The 16,080-nt window shown below is 43.3% G+C and overlaps 1 protein-coding gene across 4 annotated transcripts in view; it reads right to left on the bottom strand.

The window, feature by feature from the left end:
• The window catches only part of LOC119159463 (peptidyl-glycine alpha-amidating monooxygenase B), a 182,343-nt gene that overhangs the window by 66,345 nt on the left and 99,918 nt on the right, over positions 1 to 16,080 (bottom strand). For all 4 annotated transcript variants that reach the window (XR_005108088.2, XM_037412226.2, XM_075865543.1 and 1 more), the window contains exon 15: positions 11,216 to 11,288. Coding sequence is in view for 3 of the 4 variants with exons in the window: in XM_037412226.2 (XP_037268123.1) it covers positions 11,216 to 11,288 (73 nt within the window). In the remaining variant the exon portion in view is untranslated. The remainder of the gene's footprint in view (positions 1 to 11,215; positions 11,289 to 16,080) is intronic.

Below are 16,080 nucleotides of genomic sequence, written 5' to 3'. Positions count from 1 at the left end.
ATCATGTTTGGCCAATTTTCTGGCTCCAAAATAAAATAACCGCTGCCGGTTGGCTACTGTTCTGGCTACCTTGATCAATTTTGTGGCTTCGTTTCTCTTCGAGGATCTGGCAACCCTGGCTACAGTTGCTACTAGGTGTGTGCAAATACGAAATAGTAAGTCTCGAATCGAATACCGAATCGAACCAAGAAAAAAAAAAGCCATATATCGAATTGAATACCAAATAACGAATTTATCGAAAAAAATCTCGAATGTTTACAAATTCTCATGCAAAAAAAAGCAACTGTTGTACATGATCTGCCGTCAACTTCTCCCTCTGGGCTGTAACCATGTTATTAGCTGTGGAAAACAACTTTTCACTTGGCACACTCGTTGCTGGAATGCCCATGTATTTCATGGCCCAGGATGCACAATCCAGGATGCACAATCCTGGGACACGCTGCTTGTCTGTTTTTTTCCAGAATGCTAGAGGGTCTTTGTCCTTGCTGAAAGTGGGCTCTCGAAGGTACTCCTTAACCTTTTCGCTACCGCATGACAATGGTTATTTTCCATGTGTCTCAAGAAGATCGTTTTTGCCAGTTTGAAGAGTACTCCAGCACGTATCACAGCATACAAAAGTTTGCACAATGAAATGCTCTTTGCAAAAAAATATATGTTTAGAGAAACAAAAATATTTTAGAATGAATAAAAATGTGAAAAGTGTGGAATTTTTGGTTGCCAGATAGTAAACAGTGCAATAAAAACACTATATATGCAAAAATACTCAAAACAAAAAAAATTCAGATTATACATTTTGTAGGTAAATGACCAAGCAACAGTGTAAAAAAATCAAGAATATTGTACAAAATGTTCCTCTTCCCATACATGAAGAAATCAGAACCGAGGTGCTGCTTCATTGCTCATGCCATGCAGTGAAGCATTGCATGGTTTTTCGTGAGACACAAGTGTACTCAATCTTTTTTCTCAGTAAACTTTTGTTGCCTTGTGATAAGAGTCTCCAGATGTTCCGATATAGATGGACACCTGTGGTGTGAATAATTACTCTATAAATGAAGTGCCCAATGAACTTCTCTATTTCATCTAGCGTCACCTCTTTTCATAAGCCACCGCACTCCGCATAGATTGGCATTCCCATACATGCATCCAAGCATTTTTGTTTTTCATTTTTTGCACAGCTTGTATTAAAAAGGGATAATATTGCCACGTTCCATTTCTCAAGTGTTGTTATCGCCCCAAAACACTACACAATTCTCAGCGCAAAACGCGCGTGCAGTTTTCGAGAAGCTTCCGGACTTTAGTAGATCATTTCGATAAGATCACGCCCACTCTACGAACTGTACAGATTATTCTGGAACCTATGCCACCGCCAGCGATAACGCTAGAACATTCGATGGCAAGAGTATAAATGCCGACGCACTTCGCCGCTTGTCAGTAGTTGATCGACGGCCGACGCTCCGTTCACCGCTATCAGTCCAAGACTTCTACTGTAATCGGACATTCCGTTTACCGGGCACAGGTTCGCCCAAATAAACAGTTAAATTCCAACACAATGTCTCCTGTCTTCGGCCACGTCACGACCCCGTGACAATATCGCTTGCAGTTCCAAAAGGTTTCACACTGCTCGGTATTCAGAGACAAGGTGTGCTACGGGAGCCTTCTTGTAGTTAGGAGAAGGTCTGAAGCCAGCGCCAGCACAGCGCGCTCCAGCGAAGTGTGGACCATGCACATAACCTCAGTAGCAATAAGATCGTGCACAAAGGTCAGAAGCTATATGCACTGGCCGCGGAGTAGACAACTTGAGGATACAAACAAAACAAATCGATCAATTGTAGCGCATGTCTCAGGCTGACGCAAAACATCACCATAAGACTTGAAGCTGAGGTGCTGTCATGTTTGAAATCTAGCTCGTCCTACCTCAATGCAGGTGAGGTAACAAGAGAGTTTTGAAGAGCGCGTGAGCTTTGCAGCGCTGGTGCGCACCCATGCGTGCGTGACGATGGCGTCATAGGAGCGACTAGTGACATTAGATGCAACCCTCTGTCTGATATAACAATGCAAGCAAAACTAAAACTGCTGGAAACTGTCATAGAGAGCCACTTCCACCCTTCAAACACATGGCAGACCTTCGCAAATATTTTTGTAGAACAAATTTTCCCTGACTCCTACAAGCAGCTCTTTATTGAATATCTGGCATAATATTATGACAATTACTACTCTTTAACATGGTCAAATTGTGAAGCTGAGACTTTAATTTGATATTTGTCTTGCAAAGGTTCTTTTCATTACATAACTTCAATGTCACTGTACCATAATTATGAAGGGCATGCACTTCTGTCAAGTTTACCAGCCTAATGCACTTTTCGAAGAATGCACCCTTGTTGGTTCGCGCAAAGGTCTGTCAACAATCACCATGTTGCCAAAACAGGCAAAGTCAAATTGATTCTGAAAGATAAACGCTTGAACTAACTACTAGAAAGTGCTGCGGGCACAAGAAACAAAATTAACAAGCCAAAATTGACGATCCAAAAGCGTCCATCACCATTGACCGATTTGAATAGGCGTGGTAATGAAAGAGTTAAACTTCTGAATGTTGGCTATATCAGTGGAGTGTTTTCTTTCTGATGACGCTGCTAGCTTATCAATGCTGTCCCAGATACTGCTGACGGCCTCCTTGACAGCTGTAGATGTTATCGCTTTTGGCACAGTCACTTGATTCTTCTGGAGCGAGCTGCAACTCAGTTCTTGCAAGCACTGAGAGCTTTGTTTCCTGGATAGGTTCTGCACAGAAGAGGTTCTTAAGCCTTGGGTCACAGGCGGTTGCCAGCACATACCGGATTTACTCGCAGAATTTGTGCCCTCGCATAATTTGCGCACCCCCTAATATTTTGCCAGCTTTGCTAAAAAAATATTTACAAGCACGGTAGACAAAGAAAGTGCTTAACAGCACAAACAACAGGAGGGGATAGAAGAGACATGAACAGAGCGTTGAACTAATAACCAAAGTTTATTGCAAGCGAACTGCAATATATAGGAAAACAGAATCTGCGCATAACCACGCAACGTCAACAAAATCTCACATACATGTGCCAAACGGCCTACCTTATCAAGAGCCAGTCATATCAGTGGACCCTAGATAACTAGGGACCCTAGTATATTTTGCGCTCCCCAACTCAACCCGGCCAGCTTGCCGGTGTGCGCACGAAGAGACTTTCTAATGCTTCAGACAAGCGTGCACCTTGCCGAGTTGACAAGCGCAGTCAAACGGGCTGCGAGTACACAGTCCATTCTTCTGAGGACTTCTCTCCAACTAGGGTTCCTAGAATACTGTGCACGAACACTCAAACCTAGCTGCTGATGGGTTGGCGGAACTGCTCGAGCGTTCGCCTCCCTCTATCTCACCCTCTCTGCCGCCTCGAGAATGCACGCTAGCGCCACGGCACGTACAACTTTCTACAACAGAGGCGTGTGAGCTCTAAGGCCTGTCGCACCAACCGTTACCCTCATTCTCTGCGTTCGCGCTGCAATGCATGCTTTGTCTATTTCCTAAGTTTAGGTTTCGCCATCTGGTCGACGTGTTTTTATGGTTCGTTGCGATGTGCTACAGTAATTATATATACGGTAAAATTGAATGTCGCGGATGTAAATTTTGCAAAGGAAAACGAAAACCGTGCCATTGCAAAGCCTTTCAAGGTGACGTACTTCAACATGCGACGATCAGCACGATCGGTACACAAGAAAGCAGAGGAGTGTGCGCTTTATAGTGCAAGTTAATGCTTTCTAATGCATTGAAGAAGGCCTTTTCAATTGTGTGCGAACACTTAAGTCACCCGGTACCCCCGTGTTGTGGGACCTAGTTTCTCACACTATTGTTGCGAAGAGCTTTAAGAAAATAGGGCATTCGAATGCACTCGACAAAACCGAGGATGATGCGCTTTGGGAGGGCGGTGGCAGCTGCCGCGACGATGACTCCCAATTGGACTTCGCGATCAATGATTCCCACTAGATCGAGCATCACCGGATCTGACTGGGTAAAGTATGTGTTAAATCTTTTAAACTGATAAGTAAACTTCGTTTCTGCCCCAATTTTTTAGACGTATATATTGCGCACGTTAGGACTGTGACAAAATATTTCGTACACCCTCGCGAAATCCCCACGTGATTTGCGCACCCCCTTCTCTGGGCCCTAAAATTGCGAAAAAAAAAGTGGGCAAATTATGCAAGTAAATACGGTACCCCTTTTGCTCATCCCGCTCTGGAAACCTGGTCCTCATGCTTATGAACAAGTTTCTAGCGAACTGTGAAGTGTCGTCGTCAGCAGTAATGCAGTCTTTTAGAACTATCTGCGTTCCATACAAAAAATGGTACTACTGATGACAAAGTTGCGTACTTGTGGCCACTGAGATCTTTGGTTGCCGATGTGATTGGTTCAAGAGCTTTGACGAGCCCAGCTACAGCTTTCCACTCCTGTGGTGTCAGGTTAGGCACACTTGTCCCAGAGGTGGCCAGCTCAAAACAGATGGCTTCCTTCAGCTGCACAAGACGTGAAAGAATATCGTGCTCACTATTCCACCTTGTTTCCACGTCTTGAATGAATCCAGAACTGGGAGTTCCATTCGTCTCTGGCAGTCCTACAGTCGTGCCGCAGCTTGGGCAGTGTGATTATAATGGCCAACAATGGCACGACAGTTCTTGAGAATAGCAGGCACTCCAGCTGTTTCATCCTTAGCATCTTTTATCGCTAGTTGCAACGTATGGCCCATACACCGCATTGGCACGCAAGAAATACCCCTAAAGTGCGCGGAAGTTTCCTTGCATTGTCCGTCTCTACATAGAATGGCACTTCCTGCAGTGGCAGCTCCCAGTTATTCATCATTGCTTGTAAGTGCTCCAGGATGTTGCAAGTGGTGTGGCTCTCAGTCACGCTACGGTTTTCTAATGCGAGGCTTCTGATCTCGAAGTTTGAGGTTACATAGTGACAGGTGAGGCTGATATAACTATGGTTAGACCTTGACGTCTATATGTCACTTGTTAACGAGATTGACTCTATGCATTTCTGGAAATCGGCGTGCGTACACTCTTTGACTGCCGTGATCGTGTCTCGGTGCAACTCCGAGATGATTGTCCTTGAAAAGGTAGTACGGCTGGGTATCTTGTACAACGGCTCCATGCGATTCATCAGCTCCCTGAAACCCCGATTTTCGACACAGCTGTAAGGCTGGAGGTGGAGCACCAGCATTCGGGCAATCCTTGTGGTTATCGCCAATCTCTCGCGCTGCGGTAGGTCCTTGCCAGGCTTCAGTGCACTTTTGATGAGCGACTCTGCTCGGTCTGGTTGTTTTTGAGATGGTTCGCAAGTGGCGTGGTCGTACTAGGTGGTGTTCAGAGTTTTATGCCACAGCTTTAGCACGTTTCTGCGAGTTATTTACAAAATGTTTCCGAACGGCACTTTTCGTTCGTTCACTCATGTCGCCTCTGACCAGTAGAACCGTCGGACTACGTTTTCAGACAGCTCGTGCAGGAGTGGGCACGGCGAAACGGCTGCGACCATGCCGCTAACCAAGAAGTTTGTTCTCGCTGTGCAGGTTTTCCTGTTAGCAATCGCCGGCGTACCAACTTCGTGCAACGTGTGCCTTGGACCCAGTGCGACCAACGCAAGCTCAGACACACGGAGGCAATCAAGATCAACATTCACGCCAGGCATGTTGGACACCCCTCTTCAGGATCTGCGCATGTCAGTGACGTCATGCACCATGGACAGTATAAAAGCACTACCACAGAACTACTTCACCAGTGGGCACGGCGAAACGGCTGCGACCATGCGGCTAACCAAAAAGTTTGTTCTCGCTGTGCAGGTTAGTTGTTCATTCTCTACAATTAGGAGTGGAGATGAGTTGTTTTTATTGGTTTTGCCGTGCCCAGGCACTTGTTTGAGTATTGCCTATGACTGTTACGTAGCTCTTGGAATTTTGATTTGTGGCGATGTTGAAAGCAACCCGGGTCCCTCCACAGCTGATATTTTACAGAATGTACTGAAGGGACAGGCCGATATTCACGCCGAGGTTATTGAAATGAAAAATAGGTTTAGCGAGTGTGTACAGCTCATTCGTGATCTTGACTCACGTTTAAAATCACTAGAACAACTTGTGAAAGAATGAAAGGAAAGCTTGCCGCAAATTACAGCGCTTCAATCATCGTCATTATCCCTTCAAAATTCAGTGACCTAGCAAAGCAGAAGACTTATTGACCTTGAAGATCGCAGTCGAAGGTCAAACATAATCGTTTATGGCATTTTGAAAAATAGCGGGGAAAACGAGGCATCATTAAGAGAAAGTGTTTTTGGAGACATTTCTGAGAAAAAACTTGGAGTTAAATGCGAGTCTATAGCCCCTATTCACCGCCTTGGCCGCCGCGCCGGCCGACGCCCAGTAATAGCCTATTTTCAAGATTTTAATGAAAAGCAGGCTGTCATTCAAAATACAAACAAACTTAAAGGGACAAACATTTTCATTCAAAATGACTACAGTCATGAAACCCTGCGCATGCGCAAGCTTCTTTGAGATAGCGCCAAAGTTGACCGGGTGAATAAGAAGCGCGTATCTCTTTTGCATGATAAGTTGAAAATTGATGACACCATCTTTGTATGGGACGATACCAGAAATGAACGTGTAGCACTTCCAAAGCAGCGGGACGCCACTCGTTGACGTACAACGCGTGCAGAGGCAAAATATATAAGGATACTAAATTTTAATGCTCGGAGCCTTGTAAATAAAATTGGCGAACTTGAACTGTTGCTTCTTGAGCATGATCCACACATAACGGTAATCACGGAAACCTGGTTAAAAGACAACGTTTGTGATTCCGTTTTAATATCACCAAACTATAGCATTTTTCGTGGTGATCGGCCAAGTAGGGGCGGTGGCGTAGCCATTGTTTTACGGCATCCGTTGACAGGTGTTGTTATAAACCAAATCGATGGTCATGAAAGTTTGTTCCTCAGAGTAAGCTGCTGGGGCCATGTCTTTATCGTGTGTGCTGTGTATATGCCTCCATCGGCTTCCCCTGAATACATTTCCAAACTGTGCGATCATATGGCTCAGTTTTCGAACAACAGGGTGATACTCGCCGGTGATTTTAATATTCCGTGCATTGATTGGCGTGACCCCGTTTCCTTTTTCGATGTGGACATAAACCCTCTTGTGAATATTATGATTATGTGTGATCTAAAACAAACTGTTACAGAGTTCACCAGAGAAGCTGGAAGTGCCCGTTCGGTAATAGATTTAATTGTTATTAGTAATGATATTTCTACATACTCTGTGGATGTGGTTGATGGTGTGTCGGACCACAGGGCGGTGTAACTTTCCCTTCCGCTTGGTGATGCGAAGTTGCACAAAAAACAAGGAAAAAAGTTAATAAAAGATTTCGCTAAAGCCGATGACCATGCAATACTTGACAGTTTGTGGGAATTTTGTGATAACATGCCGGGCTGCGTCACAAATCTCTGGGATGCTCTGAAAGAAACTATTCATTATGGCATTGAAAAATTTGTCCCCTCCAAATATGTTCGCACTAACAAAAATAACCCGTGGATGACAAGAGAAATCATTCATTTACACCGTAGGCTAAAACGAGCCAAAAAACATAAAAAACCAGTTAGTGAGATATCTAAATTAAAAGTCAGCCTTGCTTCCGAACTCTCCAACGCAAAAACTAGGTATTTCACTCATTCATTACCTGAATTTTTGACAAAAAGCCCTGGAAAATTCTGGCGATATTTAGAACAAACGGATGCTTCGCCCAGTCAAATAACTGTTGATGGTTCCATTGTAAATGATGCGTCGGTTGTCGCTGATCAGATTAACAGATACTTCTGCTCGGTATTTTCTGCTCCCCAACATGAATCACCACATGACAACCTTCTTCCAGTAATGTCTTCCGAGTTCATAACTTATGAGGGCATATTTTCTTTGCTGCTTAACCTGAAAAATAAATCTTCAGCTGGTCCAGATAATATCCCTAACACATTCTTGCGTAAATATGCCGAACCCGTTGCGCACATTTTAACAAGTGTTTTTCGCCTCTCCTTCGAAAATTCCTTCATTCCTGATGACTGGCGCATGGCACGTGTAGTACCGGTGTTTAAGAAAGGGGATCGTTAAAACATTGCAAACTACAGGCCTATTTCCTTAACATGTACGTCATGTAAGCTATTAGAACATATAGTCGCAATTTACATCACAACATTTCTTGAAGAAAACCGCCTGCTTTTGCCATTACAGCACGGATTTAGAAAAAAATTATCAACCACAACGCAGCTAGTTACAACAATTCATGAGTTTACGTCGTCGCTGGATACGGGGAATCAAACTGATGCTATTTTTTTAGATTTTAGTAAAGCTTTTGATCTTGTCACGCATAGCAAACTCATTTCTAAATTATATGTCCTAGGTCTACCTGTTAACCTCATTGACTGGATCCGTTCTTACCTTCAAAATCGCAAGCAGTATGTTAAAGTAAATGACTGCATGTCTGGTATTCTACCAGTGTCATCAGGAGTTCCTCAAGGTAGTGTTTTGGGACCTATTCTCTTTCTGGTATATATAAATGACATAGTTGAATCAATAGACACATCACAAGTCCACATAAAGCTTTTTGCAGATGACTGCATACTTTATAAAACGATTACTGCTCCGAATGACCAGAAGTGCCTGCAATCCAACCTTTGTGCCATTTCTAAGTGGTGTGAAGATTGGTCAATGAAATTAAATAGCGATAAATCAGTTGTCATGCATATAACAAATAAGAAACACTGCTTTAATTATACCTATTCTCTCAACAACTGTCCATTGACTGAGGTTAATGAATATAAATATTTGGGCGTCACAATTACAAGCCACCTAACATGGTCAAGCCACATTAATAAAACATGCTCATCTGCTTTTAGAAAGCTCGGTTTTTTGAGACACAAATTAAAAACAGCGCCCTCAGAAATCAAAATGTGGCCTACCATGCTTTTATCAGACCAAAGTTAGATTATGCTAGTGTCTTTTGGGATCCACATATAAAGAATGATGTTAAGAAGCTTGAGATGGTGCAGCGAAAGGCGGTTCGCTTTATCTTTAATGCCTACCACAGAAATGACTCGCCAACAACGATCATGGCTAATAATGATATCCCTACTTTACAATACCGAAGAGCTGTTGCCCGGCTGAAATTTCTACACTCACTTTATTTCCGTAAATTTAACATTTGTCCAGAAACCTATATAAAAAATCGAATCTCAAGACAAACTCGACATACTCACAGCAACACTCTTGAACCTTACTTCACACGTACTAATCTTTTCATGAACTCATTCTTTCCTCGGACGGTCAATGATTGGAACGCGTTATCTTTTGAAGCATTCTGTGATAATGAAAATCCTGACTTCGATAACTTTGTATCTTTCCGTTTTTAACTGTACAACTCAAGATCTCGGACTGTGTCACATTGTATTTGATTTGCGTTCTCCGGTTGCAATTTGCAATTTCTTGCTGCCATTCAACTTTGTTCAAATGTTATCCGGTGTTCTACTGCCTTGACATGTTTTTATTGCTTGAACTTTCTTTTATTTAAGTTACATTGTGAATCACTTTTTATGCCCCCCTGCTTGGTCTTTCGACTGCAGTATTCTGTAAATAAAAAAATAAAAAATAAAATAAATACAACTTGGTAGCAGGACAGGCCGGCGTGGTTTCTGATAGCGAAGGACTTGGTGGTTTCGGATTTCCGGGTGAAATGACGCCAACAGCCAGCAACGCGGAGGGTGCGGGGTAGTGCAGCGGTAAACGAAAAAGCGCCACCCCTATCCCATTTGTGAAAGTAGGAGAGAAAATGATGGGTTGTGCAACCGAAAAGTGGCACGAACGCCGGCCACGCGTGGTGGCTAAGATCAATGAACGAGTGAAAATTAAATCCTTCACTGCTAAGTGCTAGCTCTTCATTTTTTTAAAGGCAAGCTTACCCAGACAAAAATCTGTCTGGCTGGGCGAAATAATGGGTATGAGGGAAATCTGTAGCCAGGTTGTCTATTTGTTTTTTGATGGCTGGGAACTCGTTTAATTCTCAACTCCAATAAGTAAATTAGGTATTTCTATTCTTTAACACAAAGCAGACTTTTTGAGCACCACAGGGGGGCTAAGTGGCGCTAGCCACCACCCGATATAAAGAGCACAGCCATATCCATTCTTGGTTCATTTCATCACCTGCGCACCCACACCAGCCGGGCAGCCATTGCGCCACGACGCTACACAGCCGACGCAACACGCCAATGTTTTCTGCCGCGGTCGTGGTGCGTGGTTTAGCAATTCGTAATGGTGCGCTTTTGTTTCATGCTTGCGAATTGCAGTCTGCAATTCCTCTCAAGCTAGTCTCGTGACCCAAGGCTGTGTCACGGTCACAATTTAATCTTCGTGCTTTCAAATTCGTGGCATTCAAACTTTGTGTATTTAGAGCTGTGCACTAGACCATGATAGCCTAACAAACAGACGGTGCAGTCTCAAAGTATTGTATGCGCTTTGCATATTACCCACCAAGCAGGCTCGCCGAACATATAGAATATTCGAGTAATCAAATACCTCAGAATCGATTCACGAATCCAAATATTTGAGTATTCACACACCCCTAGTTGCTCCGCATTGGTGTGCTAAAGGACTTTCACACAGAAACGTTAACTTTTCTACATGTAATTGCAGATTCAGAATAAAAAATGACAGAACGTGTGGGAATCGAGGCTAACCCGCCGCCTTTGCATGAGCTTTGCTGCCTCTTTCTGCATTCTCATGTCTTGACATGACTCTCCTCTTCTCCGCGGTTTGTCGCTTTGGGAGAGTGGGAGTAAGTATTAACCCCTCTCACCTGGTAGCAGATGTCGACTGTGGCGCCATGCGCAAAATCTCTCTGGACGTTTCGCGCGCGTGCACCAGAAGTTAGATTTTTCCGAGGCAGCTGAGCTGAGGGTGAGCGCGCATTTCTTTTCCGTCCATCGGAAAAGAAATGTGCGCTGGTTTATAATTAACCATCACCAACTCGCTTAACTTTCAACGTTACTGTTCTACCTCAGAATTATTTGCCTCTTTCGACATTTTGTGGCATTTTTTTTAGTCTAATTCATAAATGCTTTTACCTGAAATAACCATTAAGGGTTAGAGCATCCAAACAAAAATAAGATACTCACCTGGTGTAACGCAACATCTGTGAGCCAGATAAAACCTTCCCTGTCCACAGTGAGACCATGTGGCATAAAGAACCTGCACAGATGCACATGTTTTGTTGGCTGAGAAAGCCCCTCATAAAGACATACAACATGAGCTACAATGTCTCCCATGAACTACAGGTTCCTTGAGATGCCACAAGCTGAATGCTCTCGAAAATAAAAACAAATCGTGTAGTTGCCACTTAGATCTTTGAATTGTCAAGATCTTCAAACCATACAGCATGCACAATGATAGTTTTATGTAGCCAATGACTTTTTTGCTAGGAGTGTGTGAATCTTCAAACTTCCACATAGTTTTCGAATAGTGTTTGCTATTCGATTCACACTATAGTTTTGATTATTCGAACTTCCCAAAGACAAATACAGCCAACGTCATATTAGAGGGGCATGGAGGGTACAATGGACTGTAAATGCACGATATTCCAACATTACTGACAAGTGCTTCCGCAAAGTGGTGCGTTTTTTACACAAAGTAGAAAGAACTTAAACATGGCCCCAAACATGTCTGATCCTGTGCCTGCATCGCCCGCATTTTCCCAAACGCTACCTTACGTGGGAAAAGGAACATTTTCTCTCTAACCACTAAAGAGTGCAAACTTATCAGACTTCTTTCTTGTTAATATGCACCCTTTTTTAAAGCAAAAGAATGGTGTTTCCACCATATTTGTATTCTTAATGAGTTTTTCTTGAAGAAAAAAGCCCTGAAATTTCAGTCATAAACATTTGAATTGTTAGCAAAAATATAGTCATGCCTGTAATTATTATTTTGGTGCAGAAGGATACCTGGGCACATGTAATAACCGGAAGAGATTTCAACACTTTACATGAAATATCATTTTCACAAGTGTTCCTTAAAAAATAAAAATACTAAAATGATTTACTTTTCATTACCTTTAGAATGGCTTTGTATTTGCTTGATAAATTCACAAAACATCTAATAAAATCTCTATTCAAGCAACTTGCAAAATTGTGTGGAGTTTGCTTTAAAAAACACGGCATATTCATGAAGTGAATGATGACGAATGGGCAAAGCAGTGGGATCATTCGGTGTCACCATAAATTACCCATGACATTGACCACTCTCGCATGTAAATGAGTGACAAAGCAATGTACAGTGTCGGGGTGTTAACACCTCCTGCACGAAGCATGGAAACTTGGGGCAAGCCGGTAGGACATAATTGAATGTAGGAACAGCTCAACCTAGAAGTAGTTACTTCGTAACTACGGAAGCCTTGTTTTTTCGCCTCCATATTTATGAAGTATCTACTTTTAGGTTGCGCTGTTCCTACATTAAGTTACCCCCTGCATAGTCATTTGTATCGTGCATAGGCCGCATTTAGGGTTCATAACTATTAAGTGGTAGGCGGCGTTGTGCTTGCAAGCATTTACTACCACCATCATCATGATTAACGCCGGCACTGCCACCTGGCGGGAATGAGAAATGGGGGCGGGGGCCTCTTTGGCAGTTGGCGGGAACGGTTGTCTCTTGCGATGGGTTCGCAGTGGATGGCACAGCAGGTCGTCTGCCCTGGGCCCTCGTGGTGAGTCAAGCGTTGGAAACACTGCCTCCGCGCTACCCTATTTGTGTTTGTTATATTGTTGAGTGTTGTGGAATATTGTGTGAGGTTGTTCTGGCGTGTTGATCACAGCTCATGTATTGATTCGGCTTGCGATGTAGTCGTTCTAAAAGTAGTTAAATAAATGTGTATTGGTTGGTTCGTTTCGACCGCGACTGCTGTGTCCTCTCGCTCCGAGAGCGGCGCACTCCATGGGAAGACCTCGCAACAGTTACAGTGAAATCTCGGTAGAACAAACCCTACATTAACGAACATTTTCAGATTAACGAACTTTTAAAATATCCCGTGCCAACTGCTAATTGTTCAATGTAAAATTATTTCACAACTATGTACTTCAGAATACCGAACTTTTCAGAATAACGAGCACTAATTTAGTTCCGCGTTATATTAACAACGCTTCAGTAAAACGAACTCATGTTCTGAAGGTAGTTATAGCGCGAGAACAGAACAACGACAAAGGGACAAGAAAGGGACGATCCTTTTGTCAACGTTTTGTTCTCGCGCTATAACTACCGTCACGTCATACCAACTAGACCAAACTGTCACACTTCCATGTTTTGAAATCCGTAGCGACCACCGGAGCAGTACATAAGCAGATGACACAGCAAACGGATGCCTTGCCTTTCAAAACACACGCGACAGCGCGGAGAAAAAAAAAACAACAACAAAAAGACGACTTTTTTTTTCTTTTTTATTTTTGTTGAAACGCCAACGCTACAGGTTTACAAGCGCCGAGGCGAGGGTAACACGGGAGGGCAAGGTCGGCAAGGCAGAGTGGGAGTTGCGGAGCAGGAAGCATGGGTGCGGAAAGCCCGAGACAGCGAGGGAGCACAAAGCGAAACACGAGGAATTTTCTTTTTTAGCACTTTCTTTTCTTCGGAAAAGGCGATGACAGCCATACGCTTCGAGTTTTTCTTTGTCACTTCTACATGTGCTCCAGGAGGCCTTGTCAGTCATGTTCATCTCTTTTCGCTGAATACTTATCGCGTTCGCAAAGGGAGTCGGCACTCGCGCTGCGGTGCTACTGCATTGAGTTCATCTCTGCTTGCAACAAAAAAGCGGAAGTTTTCGCTAAGCGAGAAAGTGGATCTCACTACCGAACCAAACCACAGCAACGTGGATGAGCTGGAGGCCTTCGTGCTGCTTAGTTTGTGCTGCACGTGTTAAAAAAAAAATCACAGACTCCTTTAGGTAAACGTGCACTTTTTAGTGTTCACTTGTGCATTTGTTTTTTTCTCGTGAAAAATGAGTTCGAGGACCCACCGTTTTAAAGGTAAGTTGTTCTGCTCAGTGGAAAACAAGCGTTTATGGTTAATTTTCGGGTTTTCACTATAACGACCTTTAGAAATAACGAACCAATTGCTCAAGTTCGTTATACCAAGATTTCATTGTAGATACAGTGTTTATTAGTCATAAATAATATGCTGTGTTGAGTCGTGACTTTCGTTTTGCCTTCCTTATTAGCGCTTTGTGGTATTGGATCTAGCTGTGCACATTCCCCGGGTCGTTGTTGATCGTTTCCTGTCATCACGGCTATGGCGCACGCTAACGGACAAGTCTCAACCTTAAGGAGCTTTGCTCTTAAAATAACACAGCGATGGGCAGTAGTACCGTATTAACTCGCATAATCCTCGCATTTTTGTGGCGGAAAACCAATGCAAAGTTAGGGGGTGCGAGAATTACGCGGGGAAAACTTTCCACGAAAAAGTACAGAGCAAGAAGAAAACAAAGTGGCCGCAAATCGCGATTCTCACACCAGCAACTAAGAGCAAGCTTTGAGAAGCACCAATTAAAACTTACCTCAACAATAAAAGCACAGGTTCAACACAAGGCAAGATTTATTTGAGACACAAAAAGTGCAAGCAAATAGTTGAGAATTAGAATACCATACGCAAAGCTTGTGGGCGTTGCGGGCGTAGCAGTAGCATTCGTCGCTCAACAACAGCCCTCAAAATGTAAGCGTAGGACGTCAGTATTGGGCTGATGACTATTTAACAGAATCGTCCGCAGTTTCGTTCTGAAGAAATGAAGTTTGCCATCAATCCCAGTTTCAGGCACACGGCAGGCCCAATGCGTCTTGTGGCTTTCGGCTGCCGTCACCAGTAGCGAACACAAAACTTGTCGACTCCGAAGGGTTTACCAGCAGCCCTGTTGCTGTTGTTTAGTGCACGATCAATCTCCTTAAACTTGAAAGCTGTCGCGTAGCTTCAGTATCACTCCATAAGGTGACAAGATTACGGACACAACATACAAAACACGCTGCAACGCGCATTGCCACTCTGGCTTGGCTTGGATCTCCGTGCAATAATAGTACGCTTGATGCTTAAGAGATGGCACCAGATGACACGTGCTATCATCAGTGGTTGGAACGAGCAGACGACAATATTGCGGCAGTTTTTGGGGGTGCGATGATAATTATTCGAGAAAAAAAGAAATCTTATTTTTTTTTGGTTGAAGTGGAGGGTGCGAGAGTTATGCGAGTGCGGGGATTATGTGAGTAAGTACGGTAGTTGCACACCTGTTGCTATAAAGTCAGCATCTAATTGGCAGAAGCCTCTTCAGATTTTTATATGCTGCACCCTGTTGCACTATCGCATTGAGACACTACACTGTTTTGGTAGCAAATATACTGACACAAGCACCTGTCAGCTTCTTCTGCCCTTCGTCTTCCTTCACTTCATCTCTGAAACAATATTTTCAATATGCGTCACCGCATCACACATTGTTATTGGAGCAAAGCTGCCTTTAAGGCTCCGCTACGACCGTAACTGGACTCACGAAAGGGCTGGTTTGAACCTACACTCTGCATAGGTGGGGGCTTTAATTAATGCCGTTTCATATCAAAGAGTCCAAAAAAATGAGACCAACATTTTCAGCATCTGAAATTCCAGATGTTTTTAGACATTAATGTATACAGGTTAGTTTAGCATCTCCATTTTTTGAAGGGGGCACACCCTTTTCCAACAAATCAGTTGGTCGTCCACAGAAGTTGAACAGGAGAGAGGTGGAGAAAATAGAGTCTATTCCTCTCACGTGTAGTGTTGTCGACACCACATTGGTTGCACCAAATCATGCAAGTAAACACAATTTGGTCTGTCGATTGCCCTATCTTTGATAAAATAATAGCAACTTAGCCAAAAAAAAAAAACACGTCTATGTTCCTATCACATAAAAATGTGCTTAGGGATCCTATGCAATCTCATTTCTATAGTTTTCCCTTTTGAAGTATTTGAAAAATATTAAACAAAT

The sequence above is a fragment of the Rhipicephalus microplus genome, chromosome 1 (assembly GCF_043290135.1).
Source record: "Rhipicephalus microplus isolate Deutch F79 chromosome 1, USDA_Rmic, whole genome shotgun sequence".
Taxonomy (NCBI): domain Eukaryota; kingdom Metazoa; phylum Arthropoda; class Arachnida; order Ixodida; family Ixodidae; genus Rhipicephalus; species Rhipicephalus microplus.
The sequence above is the reverse complement of the archived record's forward strand: the minus strand, read 5'-3'. Positions and strand labels throughout refer to the sequence as shown.